Source organism: Anolis sagrei, chromosome 5, assembly GCF_037176765.1.
Source record: "Anolis sagrei isolate rAnoSag1 chromosome 5, rAnoSag1.mat, whole genome shotgun sequence".
NCBI classification, from domain to species: domain Eukaryota; kingdom Metazoa; phylum Chordata; class Lepidosauria; order Squamata; family Dactyloidae; genus Anolis; species Anolis sagrei.
Genome location: NC_090025.1, coordinates 198,451,321 through 198,469,689, shown reverse-complemented (window position 1 = coordinate 198,469,689; position 18,369 = coordinate 198,451,321). Strand labels below are relative to the sequence as shown.

The 18,369-nt window shown below is 44.1% G+C and overlaps 1 protein-coding gene across 1 annotated transcript; it reads left to right on the top strand.

Moving 5' to 3' along the window:
• Positions 1–75: 75 nt before the first annotated feature.
• NME6 (NME/NM23 nucleoside diphosphate kinase 6) lies at positions 76–17,965 on the top strand. The gene is made up of 6 exons (XM_060776328.2): positions 76–157; positions 3,358–3,530; positions 4,729–4,831; positions 7,218–7,257; positions 9,261–9,421; positions 17,490–17,965. Exons 2-6 carry the CDS (start codon positions 3,438–3,440, stop codon positions 17,657–17,659), a joined length of 567 nt encoding a protein of 188 aa, XP_060632311.2. The 5' UTR covers positions 76–157; positions 3,358–3,437; the 3' UTR covers positions 17,660–17,965.
• The last annotated feature ends 404 nt before the right edge of the window (positions 17,966–18,369 follow it).

The window sequence follows — 18,369 nt, the reverse complement described above, 5'->3', positions numbered from 1 at the left end:
CACCCACCCACCCACAGCCAGGCTTCGTTTGGGCAAAAGTAGGAGTAGGCCGCAACTAGGCCGCGTTGCCTAGCAACCGACAGCACCTACTCACCGCCAGGCTTCGTTTGGGCAAAAGTTAAGAGTAGGCCCCGACTAGGCCGCAGCCTCCCCATTGGTGAGAAACCCGCCTTCGATCCGCTTCCAACTCGAATTAGGGTCCTGGGGAGAGGGGGTGTGTTGGTGGTTGGGAATAGCAACTCCCAGAATCCCCTTTCATGCTGGTTGAGGGGGGTTCTGGGAGTTGTAGTCTCCCAACTAATGGGAACTGCAAGACCAGCAAGCTCTGGAAGCCCATGGTAGAGATAATAATAATAATAATAATAATAATAATAATAATAATAATAATAATGGGTTGTTGTGAGTTTTTCATCCTGTCTGGCCATGTTCCAGAAGCATTCTCTCCTGACGTTTCCCCAACATCTATGGCAGGCATCCTCAGAGGTGAGGTCTATTGGAACTAGGAAAATGAGGTTGATATACCTGTGGAATGGAAGCCTGTGGTAGAAATAATTGTAATAATAATAATAATAATAATAATGGGTTGTTGTGAGTTTTTCGGCCTGTATGGTCAGGTTCCAGAAGCATTCTCTCCTGACGTTTCTCCCACATCTATGGCAGGCATCCTCAGAGGTTGTGAGGTCTATTGGAAACTAGGATAATGGGGTTGATATACCTGTGGGATGTCCAGGGTGGGAAAAAGAACTCTTGTCACCTAGAGGTAAGTGTGACTGTTGCAACAAAGGATTCCCCCAGGCAGGGAGCAGCCAGACTTTGAAGCTGCAAGGCCATTCAGTGTCAACCAAGGTGGCCAGTTGGTTAGGTGGATCTATAATTGGTTAAGTGGACGAACCCTAAAGGTAATTCTCCCCAATTCTTCCTCTTCATCCTGGAAAGAAGTTTTTTGTTTGTTTTTTTGTCGTGTCAGGGCAACCAGTCAATTATATGACATTTCTAACAGAACAAAGCAAACAAACAGACAGAATACAAAATTTGTGAGTTTGGTAGCTGATTAAATGTCCTTTGACCAGTCTCTGGCCACTTGGAGTGCCTCTGGTGTTGCCGTAAGAAGGTCCTCCATGGTGCATGATGTGGCGGGGCTCAGGGTGCATGGCAGCAGGTGGTCAGTGGTTTGCTCTTCTCCACACTCGCATGTCGAGGATTCCTCTTTGTGGTCCCATTTCTTGAGGTTGGCTCTGCATCTCGTGGTGCCAGAGCGCAGTCTGTTCAGCGCCTTCCAAGTCGCCCAGTCCTCTGTGTTCCCAGGGGGGAGTCTCTCATTTATTATCAAGTTCTTGGTTTGAGCCTGCCACTTTTGGACTCTCGCTTGCTTATGTCTAGATTTAAGTCGTTGGCGTGCTGGCTGATATCCAGACAGGGGATGAGCTGGAGATGTTATTGCCTTGGCCCTTTCACTATTGGCTGCTACTTCCCGGTGGATGTCAGGTGGTGCAATACCGGCTAGACAGTGTAATTTCTCCAGTGGTGTAGGGCGCAGACACCCCGTGATATTGTGGCATGTCTCATTCAGAGCCACATCCACTGTTTTAGCGTAGTGAGATGTGTTCCACACTGGGCATGCGTACTCAGCAGCAGAGTAGCACAGCGCAAGGGCAGATGTCTTCACTGTATCTGGTTGTGATCCCCAGGTTGTGCCAGTCAGCTTTCGTATGATATTGTTTCTAGCACCCACTTTTTGTTTGATGTTCAGGCAATGCTTCTTGTAGGTCAGAGCATGGTCCAGAGTGACTCCCAAGTATTTGGGTGCGCTGCAATGCTCCAGGTAATAATCCCCAGAGCTCGGGATGCTTGTCTGTTCTTGAGATGAAAGGCACATGTCTGTGTTTTAGATGGGTTGGGGATCAGCTGGTTTTCCCTGTAATAGGCAGTTAGAGCACCTAGAGCTTTGGAAAGCTTCTGTTCTACCATCGCAAAGCTCCCTGCTTGAGCGGTGATGGCACGATCATCAGCGTAGATGAAGCTCTCTGTCCCTTCTGGCAGTGGCTGGTCATTTGTGTAGATGTTGAACATGGATGGAGCAAGCAATAATAATAATAATAATAATGGGTTGTTGTGAGTTTTTCGGCCTGTATGGTCAGGTTCCAGAAGCATTCTCTCCTGACATTTCTCCCACATCTATGGCAGGCATGCTCAGAGGTTGTGAGGTCTATTGGGCTGGTGTGAGTTTTCCAGGCTGCCTGGCCATGTTCCAGAAGCATTCTCTCCTGACGTTTCTCCCACATCTAATGGCAGGCATCCTCAGAGGTTGTGAGTCTGTTGGAAACTAGGTAAGTGGGGTTGACATATCTGTGGAGCTTCCAGGGTGGGAGAAAGAAGTCTTGTCTGCTTGAAGCAAGTGTGAATGTTGCAACAAAGGATTTACCCCAGGCAGGGAGCAGCCGGGCTTTGAAGCTGCAAGGCCATTCAATGCTCACCAAGGCGGCCAATTGGTTGGCCATCTGTCGGAGGTGCTTTGAATGTGATTTTCCAGCTTCTTGGCCGAAACTCTACCTGTGTAAATATTTGGGCATATGGAATATTCGTGCCAAGTTTGGTCCAGATCCGTCATTGTTTGAATCCACAGCGCTCTCTGGATGTAGGTGAACTACAACTCCCAAATTCAAGGTTAATGTCCACCAAACCCTTCTAGTGTTGTCTGTTGGTCATGGGAGTTCTGTGTGCCAAGTTTGGTTCAATTCCATCATTAATGGAATCCAGAATGCTCTTTGATTGTAGGTGAACTATAAATCGCAGTAACTACAACACCCAAATGACAAAATCAAAATTTTTGAGTGAAGAACATACATTGGGTTGTTAGATGTATGCTGTCCAAATTTGGTGTCCATTGCCCCACTGGTTTTTGAGTTCTGTTAATCCCACAAACATTACATTTTTATTTATATAGACTAGCCATCCCCTGCCACGCGTTGCTGTGGCCCACATGGGGGTTCTGTGTGGGAAGTTTGGCCCAATTCTAAAAAAATTACACTCCTAGTCTGTGACCATAATATAAAATCCATTTATCCATTACTTGGGATCCAGTGGAGTCTCCTTCCTTTTCTGGAGAATTTCAAGCAGAGGCTGGATGGCCATCTGTTGTTGTTGTTGTTGTTAATTTATTTATTTATTTATTTATTTATTTATTTATACCCAGCTTTCTCTCTCGTGCAGGAGGTTTTGATTGAGTCTTCCTGCCTTTCAGAAAGGGGTTAGTCCAGATGACCTTTAGGGTCCCTTCTGACTCTGGGATTGTATGATTCCTGACCATTTATGTCATGATTATTTGACTTGTCTGCCTCCCTCTTGGCTCTTCCTCAGGTCGATGCTTCCCGGGCAGAATCCCCTTGGACGCCAAACCTCATGTGCAGACAGATTCCTGCAGAGGGGCTCCTAAAAGGATGATGACCGCTTTGGCCGCCCCTCGGCGCATGCTGCAGCTGACCCTTGCTGTGGTCAAGCCTGATGCTGTGGCTCACCCACTCATCCTCCAGGTAAGGACGTTAAAGCCCTCCCTTCCAGGAGTTTTGGACTTCAACTCTCACAATTCCCCTCATAGGGAAGGAGAGAAGGAAGGATGTACAAAGAGCAAAGAAAGAGGGGAAAGAAACAGGTAGAGGTGGAAGAAAGAAGAGAAATAGGGAAAGAAAAAGAGGAAAGGAAGGAAAGAGGGAAGGAAGGAGGGAAAGAGGGAGTCCATATAAATAAAAATGTAATGTTCATTTGTGGGATTAACAGAATTCAAAAACCACTGGACGAATTGACACCAAATTTGGACACAAGACACCTAACAACCCAATGCATGTCCCTCACTCAAAAAAATTGATTTTGTCACTTGGGAGTTGCAGTTGCTGGGATTTATAGTTCAGCTACAATCAAAGAGCATTCTGAACCCCACCAACGATGGAATTGAACCAAACTCCCATGACCAAAAGAAAATACTGGAAGGTTTGGTGGGCAGTGTCCTTTGGTTTTGGAGTTGTAGTTCCTGGTTGGGTTGAGGGAAAGTTGATTTTGTCATTTGGGAGTAGTAGTTGCTGGGATTTATACTTCACTTACAATCAAAGAGCATTCTGAACTTCACCAATGATGGAATGGAATAATCATTGGTGGAGAACTCCCATGACCGACAGAAAATACTGGAAGGGTTTGGTGGGCAGTGTCCTTTGGTTTTCGAGTTGTAGTTCACCCTCATCCAGAGATCACTGTGGACTCGAACAATGATGGATCTGGACCAAACTACACGAACACTCAATATATCCAAATGTGAACACTGGTAGAGTTTGGGGAAAATAGAATATTGACATTTAGGAGTTGTATTTGCTGGGATTTATAGTTCGCCTACAATCACAGAGCATTCTGAATCCCAGCAATGATATGGTAAGTCAGCCTGGAAAACTCACAGCAACCCAGTCAGCAGGCTGTTAGGAATTGTGGGAGTTGAAGTCCAAAACACCTGGAGGGGCAGGCCAAAGTTGGCCCATGGCTAACTTAAAGGCCACTCTGCACCGGGTCAATGTTGCAATCTATATAAATAAAAATGTATTGTTCGTTTGTGGGATTAACAGAACTCAAAAACCGCTGGACAAATTGACACCAAATTTGGTCACACGACACCTACTAACCCAAGGAATGACCATCACTCAAAAAATGGGTGTAATTACACATGGATTCATCTCCTTTTCTACCCAGGCGGTGCATCAAATTATCATGGAGAACAGATTCTTGATTGTCAGGAGCAAGGACCTGCTGTGGAGCCGGCAGGAGAGCCAGCGCTTCTACCAGGAGCATTCAGGTGGGATCAAACGGGGCCCCAAACATCCCACACACAGATCTAAAGCAAACCCACTCTCCCACAACATACACCAGGCATGGCAAGCTTATGACAGAAACAATTAGGAACTGCCATTTATAACAAAATTTTGAAAGTTTTGTTAAGAGTTCTGAAATTTTCACCACCAGAATTTTAGCAACACTGTAGAAGCAAAGCACCAGCGCCCCCTAGTTTTCACCACCAGAACTTAAATTTTGTAAGTACTTTAGAAACATTTAGAACAATGGATTGCCCATGCCCAATATGTATGTATGTATGTATGTATGTATGTATGTATGTATGTATGTATTTATTTATTAGGTTGGAGTTACACTTTTAAAAAATGTACCTGTTCTGACTTACATACAAATTCAACTCAAGAACAAACCTATAGAACTTATCTTCTCAGTCATTTTCAGACTGAAAACACACAACACTACAGAAACTATTCTATAAACCTCACACTCCCTGTTTGTTGATTTTATTTTATTATCCTATTCCCGTTAGAAATAATGCTGTATAACCATGCTTTTTATGGGGCCACGGTGGTGCAGTGGTTTAAACCACTGAGCTGCTGAACTTGCTGACCGGAAGGTTGGCAGTTTGAATCCGTGGGACGGGGTGAGCTCCCGCTGTTAGCCCAGCTTCTGCCAACCTAGCATTTCGAAAACATGCATGTGTGAGTAGATCAATAGGTACTGCCTCAACAGGAAAGTAACAGTGTTGCATGCAGTCATGCCATCCATATGACCTTGGAGGCTTCTATGGACTACGCCGGCTCTTTGGCTTGGAAATGGAGATAAGCACCAAACTCCAGAGTCGGATATTGCACCGCTGTAGCACCAATTATAAGGAACCTGGGGAAACTATACCAGCCAATTGCCGTTAATTATAAGGAAGTTAGCAGGGAAAGGGACAGGGAATTTTAAAATAGTGAATCCCACTTTCTGCCAACCAAATCATATATAGGTGCAGGGGGATTTTTAAAACAGGGAAGAGGCAACTGGGAGATCTTGAAACTGTTTCTTCAATTGTTTTTGCTGCCACCTTTTTGTTTGATATTCAGGCTGAGTTGTATGTGAAGCGTATACTTAGTAACATCCTTTTGTGTTACAGTGCTCTCTGGATGTAGGTGAACTACAACTCCCAAACTCAAGGTCAATGCCCACCAAACCCTTCCAGTGTGTTCTATTGGTCATGGAAGTCCTGTATGCCATGTTTGGTTGAATTCCATCATTGGTGGAGTTCAGAATGCTCTTTGATTGTAGGTGAACTATAAATCCCAGCAACTACAACTCCCAAATGTCAAGGTCTATTTCCCTTAAACTCCATCTGTGTTCATATTTGGGCATATGGAATATTCATGCCAGGTTTGGTCCAGATCCATCATTGTTTGAGTCCACAGTGCTCTCTGTGTAGGAAACCAGTAGAAAACCAGTTATGCCACTGGGAAGCATCGGCAGGCCGTACTCCCCAGATACATACACTGTTCCTACCCCACTGACCATGTATGGACAATACCCTTGAAGACAGGAAGGATGACATCACCTATAGCTGACCTCACCTGTAGATTACCTCACCCTTGAGAGTCCCACCAATCACTTGACAATTATGTAATCCCCCACTGTTACTATGCAAGCTTTGCAAAGAGCACAAGAAGGTTATATAAACAGCTTGGCTAGTCAATAAATTTTGAGATCACCCTCACCCTCCTGGACTGCCTGTCTTCTTCATTCGTCGCCACATCTCTGGATGTAGGTGAACTATAATTCCTAAACTCAAGGACAATGTCCACCAAACCCTTCCAGTATTTTCTGTTGGTCATGGGAGAACTATGTGCAATGTTTGGTCCAATTCCATCGTTGGTGGAGTTCTGAATGCTCTTTGATTATAGGTGAACTATAAATCCCAGCAACTACAACTCCCAGATGACAAAATCATGATTTTTTGAGTGATGGTCACTCCTTGTATTGTGAGATGTTTTGTTGCCAAATTTGGTGTGATTTCGTTCATTGGTTCTTTAGTTTTTAAGGTACTCATTATGCACAGAGCATATATATATACACACACACACTATGTAATTTTGATGATGTTGTTTATTGTTTATGTTTTGGTGTTATTTTGCTGTAACGTGTTGTCCGGGCTTGGCCCCATGTAAGCTGCTCCGAGTCCCCATTGGGGAGATGGTGGCAGGGTATAAATAAAGTTTTATTATTATTAATTAATTAATTAATTAATTAATTTGCTTTTGTACTTCATCAGGCAGCTGACATTTAAGATAGAAACAACATGGAAAAGTAAATGACTGTTTTAGAGAAGGGTTGAAATCTCTCTCTCTCAGAAATTTCCTTTTATTTTTATTTTTCAGGTCGGTTTTTCTATCAGAGGCTGGTGGAGTTCATGGCCAGGTAGGCCCTTGCTGTCTTCTTTTCTTCCTAAGCATCGCAGGGCACCTTCTTGCTTTCCCAGTGCTGTGTTTACCCTCACTGCATCCCACATCCAAGTTCCCAAAGGCCATTCCGGTTTACCTTTTGCACTAAAACCACGTGTCACTCACCTGTCTGGTGCAAGAGGACCACCTCAGTGTCACTTGACAGCATATGAGCATTACCACCAATCAGCCAAGGAGGTGCAACCAGCTCTTCAAGCCAAAAAAGAACAGCAACTGGGATCAAGCAGTCTGAGGGCAGAAATAATATTTTTATTATTATTTTCCCTGGCTCCGTGCTATGGATTTCTTGGAGTTATGGTTTAGTGAAGCACCAGCATTCTTTGGCAGAGGAGAGTACTTACTTACTTACTTACTTACTTACTTAGGCGATCCCTCGTTGGCCGAGTAAAATAGTCTTCCAGGATCAGTATTCTGGTGGGTCCATAGGTGACTGTGGAGCCCTCTTCTTGACCTGCATCTTCTCCCACAGTGAGGGCATCAGTTTCCAGGTGGAAGGCGGTCCCGGTCAGGGTTGGCTTGACACGCCTTCATCTTGGCACGTTTCTCTCTTTCTCCCTCCACTCATGCCTCTTCAAATTCTGCAGCACTGCTGGTCACAGCTGACCTCCAGCTGGAGCGCTCAAGGGCCAGGGCTTCCCAGTTCTCAGTGTCTATGCCAGAGGTTTTGAGGTTGGCTTTGAGCCCATCTTTAAACCTCTTTTCCTGTCCACCAACATTCCGTTTTCCATTTTTGAGTTCGGAGTAGAGCAACCGCTTTGAGAGACGGTGGTCGGGCATCCTGACAACGTGGCCAGTCCAGCGGAGTTGATGGCAGAGGACCATCACTTCAATGCTGGTGGTCTTTGCTTCTTCCAGCATGCTGACGTTTCCCTGCCTGTCTTCCCAAGAGATTTGCAGGATTTTTGGAGGCAATGCTGATGGAATTGTTCCAGGAGTTGCATGTGACATCTGTAGACAGTCCACGTTTCGCAGGGTTGGGAGGGTAATAGTTTTATAGACAAGCACCTTGGTCTCCCTACGGATGTCCCGGTCCTCTAAACACTCTCTGCTTCATTCGGAAAAATGCTGCATTCGCAGAGCTTAGGCGGTGTTGTATTTCAGTGTCAATGTTGATGTCTGTAGACAGTCCACGTCTCGCAGGCATATAGCAGGGTTGGGACGACAGTGACATTATCAACAAGCCCCTTGGCATCCCTACGGATGTCCCGGTCCTCAAACACTCTCTGCTTCATTCGGAAAAATGCTGCACTTGCAGAGCTCAGGCGGTGTTGTATTTCGGTGTCAATGTTGACTTTGGTGGAGAGGTGGCTGCCAAGGGAGCGGAAATAGTCAACATTTCTAACGTTACACCGTTAAGCTGTATCTGGCATTGGAGAGGGATTGGCCAGTGACTGCTGGAAGAGCACTTTAGTTTTCTCGATGTTCAATGACAGGCCGAGCTTCTCGTATGCTTCTGCAAAGGTAGCTTGTGGATCTTCTTCTGAATGTGCATAGATGACATTGTCATCAGCATACTGGAGTTCTATAACAGATGTTGTAACCTTGGTTTTGGTCATTTCTTCTACAGCATGTTGGAATTACTTCTTTTTCAGTGTAGGAACCTCTCCCTATACTCTGCATATTATTTCTGCTGGTAGTGCTACCTTTGCTGTTGAAGAAGTAATGTTCAGGGATATATTATTTATTTACTACACTTGTATACCACCCCTCTCAGCCCGAAGGCGACTCAGGGCGGTTCACAATTGGCAACCATTTGATGCCTTCGCGAGTTAAAAACAGATTATAAATGCAATTAAAACATTAACATATAGTATAAAAAACAGACAAAGCCATAAAAACATAATCTTAAGTGTCTCCTTACTAAAACCATGATCCAAGTGCATCGTCAATCATTCCGAATTCATTCCAATTTCAAATATTGATCCTTTTGTATCTATCTCTGCACCCCTGTGTCTCCAGCGGTCCAATGCGGGCCTACATCCTGGCCCACCAGGAAGCCATTTCCCTCTGGAGGTCCCTGATGGGCCCCACCAAGGTATTCCGCGCCCAACACACCCACCCAGAGTCCATCCGCGGAGCATTCGGCCTCACCGACACCAGGAACACGGTGCACGGCTCAGGTGAGTTCAGAAGCAATGGGATACGGGATGTGGGGGAACGAACACCTTAGGCTCCTCCTTCGTACTAAAAGGGCCAGAATGGTGTCCTGCAGGCATGGGCCAATTTTGGCCCTCCCTCCAGGTGTTTTGGACTTTAACTCCCACAATTCTTAGCAGTCGTCCTAACAATTAAAATCCAAAACACCTGGAAGGAGAGCCAAAGTTGGTCCATGCCTGCCTTAAAGAATCCATTCATAGAATGTAGACTGCCTAAAAGTCCAGTGGAATCTCCTCCTCTGGAGGTCTTTAAGCAGAGGGTGGATGGCCATCTGTCAGGAGGGTTTCGATTGTGTCTTCCTGCATGGTAGAACTAGGTTGGGCTGGATGCATCTGGTTGCATCTGCATTGGAGGATAAATGCAGTCAGGACGCATTCAAATGCCATTATTATTATTATTATTATTATTATTATTATTATTATTATTATGCCATATCTCCATGCTGTGCAGTCCTGGGAGTCATAGTTTCCCAAGGCCCATACCCTTCTCTGGATGCATCGCACTGGAGAATAAATGCAGTCAGGCCCATTTTAAATGCCGCCATTATTATTATTATTATTATTATTATTATTATTATTATTATTATTATGCCATATCTCCATGCTGTGCAGTCCTGGGAGTCATAGTTTTCCAAGGCCCGTACCCTTCTCTGGATGCATTGCGCTGGAGAATAAATGCAGTCAGGACGCATTCAAATGCCATTATTATTATTATTATTATTATTATTATTATTATTATTTTATGCCATATCTCCATGCTGTGCAGTCCTGGGAGTCATAGTTTTCCAAGGCCCATACCCTTCTCTGGATGCATTGCGCTGGAGAATAAATGCAGTCAGGCCCATTTTAAATGCCACCATTATAATTATAATTATAATTATAATTATTATGCCATATCTCCATGCTGTGCAGTCCTGGGAGTCATAGTTTTCCAAAGTCCATACCCTTCTCTTGGTGCATTTACAGTATGGAATGAATGCCCTTGCACCCCACTTTAAACGCCATGGCTCCATGCAATTGAGTCCTCCTGGGAGTTATAGTTTCCCAAGATCCATACCCTTCTCTGGATGCATTTACACTATGGAATTTATGCTCTTGGACCCCACTTTAAAACCATACCTCCATACTAAGTGGTCCTGGGAGTTATAGTTTTCAAAGGGCCATACCCTTCTCTGGATGCATCACACTGGAGAATAAATGCAGTCAGGCCCATTTTAAATGCCGCCATTATTATTATTATTATTATTATTATTATTATTATTATTATTATTATTATGCCATATCTCCATGCTGTGCAGTCCTGGGAGTCATAGTTTCCCAAGGCCCATACCCTTCTCTGGATGCATCACACTGGAGAATAAATGCAGTCAGGCCCATTTTAAATGTCGCCATTATTATTATTATTATTATTATTATTATTATTATTATGCCATATCTCCATGCTGTGCAGTCCTGGGAGTCATAGTTTCCCAAGGCCCATACCCTTCTCTGGATGCATCGCGCTGGAGAATAAATGCAGTCAGGCCCATTTTAAATGCCGCCATTATTATTATTATTATTATTATTATTATTATGCCATATCTCCATGCTGTGCAGTCCTGGAAGTCATAGTTTCCCAAGGCCCATACCCTTCTCTGGATGCATCACACTGGAGAATAAATGCAGTCAGGCCCATTTTAAATGCCTCCATTATTATTATTATTATTATTATTATTATTATTATGCCATATCTCCATGCTGTGCAGTCCTGGGAGTCATCGTTTTCCAAAGTCCATACCCTTCTCTTGGTGCATTTACAGTATGGAATGAATGCCCTTGCACCCCACTTTAAACGCCATGGCTCCATGCAATTGAGTCCTCCTGGGAGTTATAGTTTCCCAAGATCCATACCCTTCTCTGGATGCATTTACACTATGGAATTTATGCTCTTGGACCCCACTTTAAAACCATACCTCCATACTAAGTGGTCCTGGGAGTTATAGTTTTCAAAGGGCCATACCCTTCTCTGGATGCATCACACTGGAGAATAAATGCAGTCAGGCCCATTTTAAATGCCGCCATTATTATTATTATTATTATTATTATTATGCCATATCTCCATGCTGTGCAGTCCTGGGAGTCATAGTTTCCCAAGGCCCATACCCTTCTCTGGATGCATCGCGCTGGAGAATAAATGCAGTCAGGCCCATTTTAAATGCCGCCATTATTATTATTATTATTATTATTATTATTATTATTATTATTATGCCATATCTCCATGCTGTGCAGTCCTGGAAGTCATAGTTTCCCAAGGCCCATACCCTTCTCTGAATGCATCGCGCTGGAGAATAAATGCAGTCAGGCCCATTTTAAATGCCTCCATTATTATTATTATTATTATTATTATTATTATTATTATTATTATGCCATATCTCCATGCTGTGCAGTCCTGGGAGTCATCGTTTTCCAAAGTCCATACCCTTCTCTTGGTGCATTTACAGTATGGAATGAATGCCCTTGCACCCCACTTTAAACGCCATGGCTCCATGCAATTGAGTCCTCCTGGGAGTTATAGTTTCCCAAGATCCATACCCTTCTCTGGATGCATTTACACTATGGAATTTATGCTCTTGGACCCCACTTTAAAACCATACCTCCATACTAAGTGGTCCTGGGAGTTATAGTTTTCAAAGGGCCATACCCTTCTCTGGATGCATCACACTGGAGAATAAATGCAGTCAGGCCCATTTTAAATGCCGCCATTATTATTATTATTATTATTATTATTATTATGCCATATCTCCATGCTGTGCAGTCCTGGGAGTCATAGTTTCCCAAGGCCCATACCCTTCTCTGGATGCATCGCGCTGGAGAATAAATGCAGTCAGGCCCATTTTAAATGCCGCCATTATTATTATTATTATTATTATTATTATGCCATATCTCCATGCTGTGCAGTCCTGGGAGTCATAGTTTCCCAAGGCCCATACCCTTCTCTGGATGCATCGCGCTGGAGAATAAATGCAGTCAGGCCCATTTTAAATGTCGCCATTATTATTATTATTATTATTATTATTATTATTATGCCATATCTCCATGCTGTGCAGTCCTGGGAGTCATAGTTTCCCAAGGCCCATACCCTTCTCTGGATGCATCGCGCTGGAGAATAAATGCAGTCAGGCCCATTTTAAATGCCTCCATTATTATTATTATTATTATTATTATTATTATTATTATGCCATATCTCCATGCTGTGCAGTCCTGGAAGTCATAGTTTCCCAAGGCCCATACCCTTCTCTGGATGCATCGCGCTGGAGAATAAATGCAGTCAGGCCCATTTTAAATGCCGCCATTATTATTATTATTATTATTATTATTATGCCATATCTCCATGCTGTGCAGTCCTGGAAGTCATAGTTTCCCAAGGCCCATACCCTTCTCTGGATGCATCACACTGGAGAATAAATGCAGTCAGGCCCATTTTAAATGCCACCATTATTATTATTATTATTATTATTATTATTATTATTATTATGCCATATCTCCATGCTGTGCAGTCCTGGGAGTCATCGTTTTCCAAAGTCCATACCCTTCTCTTGGTGCATTTACAGTATGGAATGAATGCCCTTGCACCCCACTTTAAACGCCATGGCTCCATGCAATTGAGTCCTCCTGGGAGTTATAGTTTCCCAAGATCCATACCCTTCTCTGGATGCATTTACACTATGGAATTTATGCTCTTGGACCTCACTTTAAAACCATACCTCCATACTAAGTGGTCCTGGGAGTTATAGTTTTCAAAGGGCCATACCCTTCTCTGGATGCATCACACTGGAGAATAAATGCAGTCAGGCCCATTTTAAATGCCGCCATTATTATTATTATTATTATTATTATTATTATGCCATATCTCCATGCTGTGCAGTCCTGGGAGTCATAGTTTCCCAAGGCCCATACCCTTCTCTGGATGCATCGCGCTGGAGAATAAATGCAGTCAGGCCCATTTTAAATGCCTCCATTATTATTATTATTATTATTATTATTATTATTATTATTATGCCATATCTCCATGCTGTGCAGTCCTGGAAGTCATAGTTTCCCAAGGCCCATACCCTTCTCTGGATGCATCGCGCTGGAGAATAAATGCAGTCAGGCCCATTTTAAATGCCGCCATTATTATTATTATTATTATTATTATTATTATTATGCCATATCTCCATGCTGTGCAGTCCTGGAAGTCATAGTTTTCAAAGGGCCATACCCTTCTCTGGATGCATCACACTGGAGAATAAATGCAGTCAGGCCCATTTTAAATGCCTCCATTATTATTATTATTATTATTATTATTATTATTATTATGCCATATCTCCATGCTGTGCAGTCCTGGGAGTCATCGTTTTCCAAAGTCCATACCCTTCTCTTGGTGCATTTACAGTATGGAATGAATGCCCTTGCACCGCACTTTAAACGCCATGGCTCCATGCAATTGAGTCCTCCTGGGAGTTATAGTTTCCCAAGATCCATACCCTTCTCTGGATGCATTTACACTATGGAATTTATGCTCTTGGACCCCACTTTAAAACCATACCTCCATACTAAGTGGTCCTGGGAGTTATAGTTTTCAAAGGCCCATACCCTTCTCTGGATGCATCGCACTGGAGAATAAATGCAGTCAGGCCCATTTTAAATGCCGCCATTATTATTATTATTATTATTATTATGCCATATCTCCATGCTGTGCAGTCCTGGGAGTCATAGTTTTCCAAGGCCCGTACCCTTCTCTGGATGCATCACACTGGAGAATAAATGCAGTCAGGCCCATTTTAAATGCCGCCATTATTATTATTATTATTATTATTATTATTATTATTATTATTATTATTATGCCATATCTCCATGCTGTGCAGTCCTGGGAGTCATAGTTTCCCAAGGCCCATACCCTTCTCTGGATGCATCACACTGGAGAATAAATGCAGTCAGGCCCATTTTAAATGTCGCCATTATTATTATTATTATTATTATTATTATTATTATTATTATGCCATATCTCCATGCTGTGCAGTCCTGGGAGTCATAGTTTCCCAAGGCCCATACCCTTCTCTGGATGCATCGCGCTGGAGAATAAATGCAGTCAGGCCCATTTTAAATGCCTCCATTATTATTATTATTATTATTATTATTATGCCATATCTCCATGCTGTGCAGTCCTGGAAGTCATAGTTTCCCAAGGCCCATACCCTTCTCTGGATGCATCGCGCTGGAGAATAAATGCAGTCAGGCCCATTTTAAATGCCGCCATTATTATTATTATTATTATTATTATTATTATTATTATTATGCCATATCTCCATGCTGTGCAGTCCTGGAAGTCATAGTTTCCCAAGGCCCATACCCTTCTCTGGATGCATCACACTGGAGAATAAATGCAGTCAGGCCCATTTTAAATGCCTCCATTATTATTATTATTATTATTATTATTATTATTATTATTATGCCATATCTCCATGCTGTGCAGTCCTGGGAGTCATAGTTTTCCAAAGTCCATACCCTTCTCTTGGTGCATTTACACTATGGAATGAATGCCCTTGCACCCCACTTTAAACGCCATGGCTCCAGGCAATTGAGTCCTCCTGGGAGTTATAGTTTCCCAAGATCCATACCCTTCTCTGGATGCATTTACACTATGGAATCTATGCTCTTGGACCCCACTTTAAAATCATAGCTCCGTACTACGTGGTCCTGGGAATTATAGTTTCCCAAGGGCCATACCCTTCTCTGGATGCATCGCGCTGGAGAATAAATGCAGTCAGGCCCATTTTAAATGCCGCCATTATTATTATTATTATTATTATTATTATGCCATATCTCCATGCTGTGCAATCCTGAGAGTCATAGTTTTCCAAGGTCCATACCCTGTGTCGGCAAGACTGAAGACTGACAGGTTACAGGTTCGAATCCGGGGAGAGTGCGGATGAGTTCCCTCTGTCAGCTCCAGCTCCTCATGCGGGGACATGAAAGAAGCCTCCCATAAGGAGGATAAAAACATCAAAACATCCGGGCGTCCCCTGGGCAACGTCCTTGCAGACGGCCAATTCTCTCACACCAGAAGCGACTTGCAGTTTCTCAAGTCACTCCTGATATGACACAAAAAAAAAGCGAAGACTTAAAAGCTTCTCTAATAGAATCACCTCAGCCTAGAACTTTAAAATGGTGACATCAACCTGAAGATTAATTTGCTTTTAATAAGTTTGAGTTAAATGCTCTAAGCCTATCTGTTATACGTGGCTAATACATGTTGAAAGTGAGCCCAACCTGCTGGTAATGTCTGCACATGTCCTCTCCCTGAAATTGCCGGTTGTCCCTTTGTGTGTTGTCTATTTTACTCTGTATGACCTCTGCTGATAGCATCCATAGGGCTTGTTCTCAAGGGCCTGGAGAACAAGCCCTATGAGGAGCGGCTTAAGGAGTTGCGCATGTTTAGCCTGAAGAAGAGAAGGCAGAGAGGGGATATGATAGCCATGTATAAATATGTGACAGGAAGCCACAGGGAGGAGGAGGGAGCAAGCTTCCTTTCTGCTTCCTTGGAGACTAGGACGCAATGGAACAATGGCTTCAAACTACAAGAGAGGAGATTCCATCTGAACATGAGGAAGAACTTCCTGACTGTGAGAGCCGTTCAGCAGTGGAACTCTCTGCCCCGGAGTGTGGTGGAGGCTCCTTCTTTGGAAGCTTTGAAACAGAGGCTGGATGGCCATCTGTCAGGGGTGATTTGAATGCAATATTCCTGCTTCTTGGCAGAATGGGGTTGGACTGGATGATGGCCCAGGAGGTCTCTTCCAACTCTTTGATTCTAGGATTCTATGACTGTGAGAGCCGTTCAACAGTGGAACTCTCTGCCCCGGAGTGCAGTGGAGGTTCCTTCTTTGGAAGCTTTTAAACAGAGGCTGGATGGCCATCTGTCAGGGGTGGTTTGAATGCAATATTCCTGCTTCTTGGCAGAATGGGGTTGGACTGGATGATGGCCCAGGAGGTCTCTTCCAACTCTTTGATTCTAGGATTCTATGATCAAAGGTCTGGAGACCATGAATCCCTCTGAGGAGCATCTTAAAGAACTAGGTCTGTTTAACCTGCAGAAGTGAAGGTTGAGAGGAGATATGAGAGGAGCCATGTTTACATATGTGGAAGGATGCCATAAGGAAGAGGGAGCAGGCTTCCTTTCTGCTGCCCTGGAGACTAGAACTCAATGGAGCCGTTCAACAGTGGAACTCTCTGCCTCGGAGTGCAGTGGAGGCTCCTTCTTTGGAAGCTTTTAAACAGAGACTGGATGGCCATCTGTCAGGGGTGATTCGAATGCAATATTCCTGCTTCTTGGCAGAATGGGGTTGGACTGGATGGCCCAGGAGATCTCTTCCAACTCTTTGATTCTAGGATTCTATGACTGTGAGAGCCGTTCAACAGTGGAACTCTCTGCCCCGGAGTGCAGTGGAGGCTCCTTCTTTGGAAGCTTTGAAACAGAGGCTGGATGGCCATCTGTCAGGAGTGATTTGAATGCAATATTCCTGCTTCTTGGCAGAATGGGGTTGGACTGGATGATGGCCCAGGAGGTCTCTTCCAACTCTTTGATTCTATGATTCTATGACTGTGAGAGCTGTTCAACAGTGGAACTCTCCGCCCCGGAGTGCAGTGGAGGCTCCTTCTTTGGAAGCTTTGAAACAGAGGCTGGATGGCCATCTGTCAGGGGTGATTTGAATGCAATATCCCTGCTTCTTGGCAGAATGGGGTTGGACTGGATGATGGCCCAGGAGGTCTCTTCCAACTCTTTGATTCTGTGATTCTATGAATCCTGGAGTTAGAAGAGAGCACTAAAGGCCATCTAATCCATCCCCTTCTTTCTGCCATGCAGGAAAATCACAATGAAAGCACTCCTAACAGATGGCCATCCAGTTTCTGTCTAAAAGCTTCCAAAGAAGGAGCTTCCACCAAACTCCCGAAGCAGAAGGCTCCACTGTTGAACAGTTTGTCATGTGTGTTTCTCTCTCACCTCTTTTGGCAGATTCAGCCACGTCGGCCAGCAGGGAAATCGCCTTCTTCTTCCCAGAGTTCAGTGAAGAGGACTGGTTCCGGGATGAGGAGCCCCACCTGCGCAGGGAGCCGGACCCCAATGGACCCAAGGAAGTCATCCACCCCCGACCAGAATACAGCTGGACAGAGGCAGGGGGATGAAGGCGTCTAATGCCTTGCATTGCCGTGCCGAGGTCTCTTCTTTGAGGCAGACAGGACTCCATCAAGGCAAAACAGACGCAATGGTTACTCCTGGGACTGGGCTCCTGTTGTGACTATTTTGTGGCCCAAAGAAGAAGCCCAGTTCCCTATTGCTATCAGGAGAGTATTGTTGCTCTTCGCCAAACGCGGTGCCTGTGTCACAAATACTTTTTGAACCTCAAAAATGTTCAATGTATTGTCGAAGGCTTTCATTGCTGGAATCACTAGGTTCTTGTGGGTTTTTTCGGGCTATAGAGCCATGTTCTAGAGGCATTTCTCCTGACGTTTCGCCTGCATCTATGGCAAGTATCCTCAGAGGTAGACCCTCTACCTCTGAGGATGCTTGCCATAGATGCAGGCGAAACGTCAGGAGAAATGCCTCTAGAACATGGCTGTATAGCCCGAAAAAACCCACAAGAACCTACTCAAAAATGTTCTTTAATCCATTTTTGGTGGGACAGAGCGCATCAGGCACTTTCAGAAAAAGAAAAAGTAGACACACAAGACTCCAGGACTGGTTTTGTAATAGCTGTATGGGTTACACAGACAAAAAAAGGGGGTAACGCTCACTCAGCATTCACTCCACATACTTTCATTCAACATTCATGCTCACCATCCTTCTTCATTCAGTCCATCTTGGAAAGGGGGACAGGCTGCATTCCCCACACATC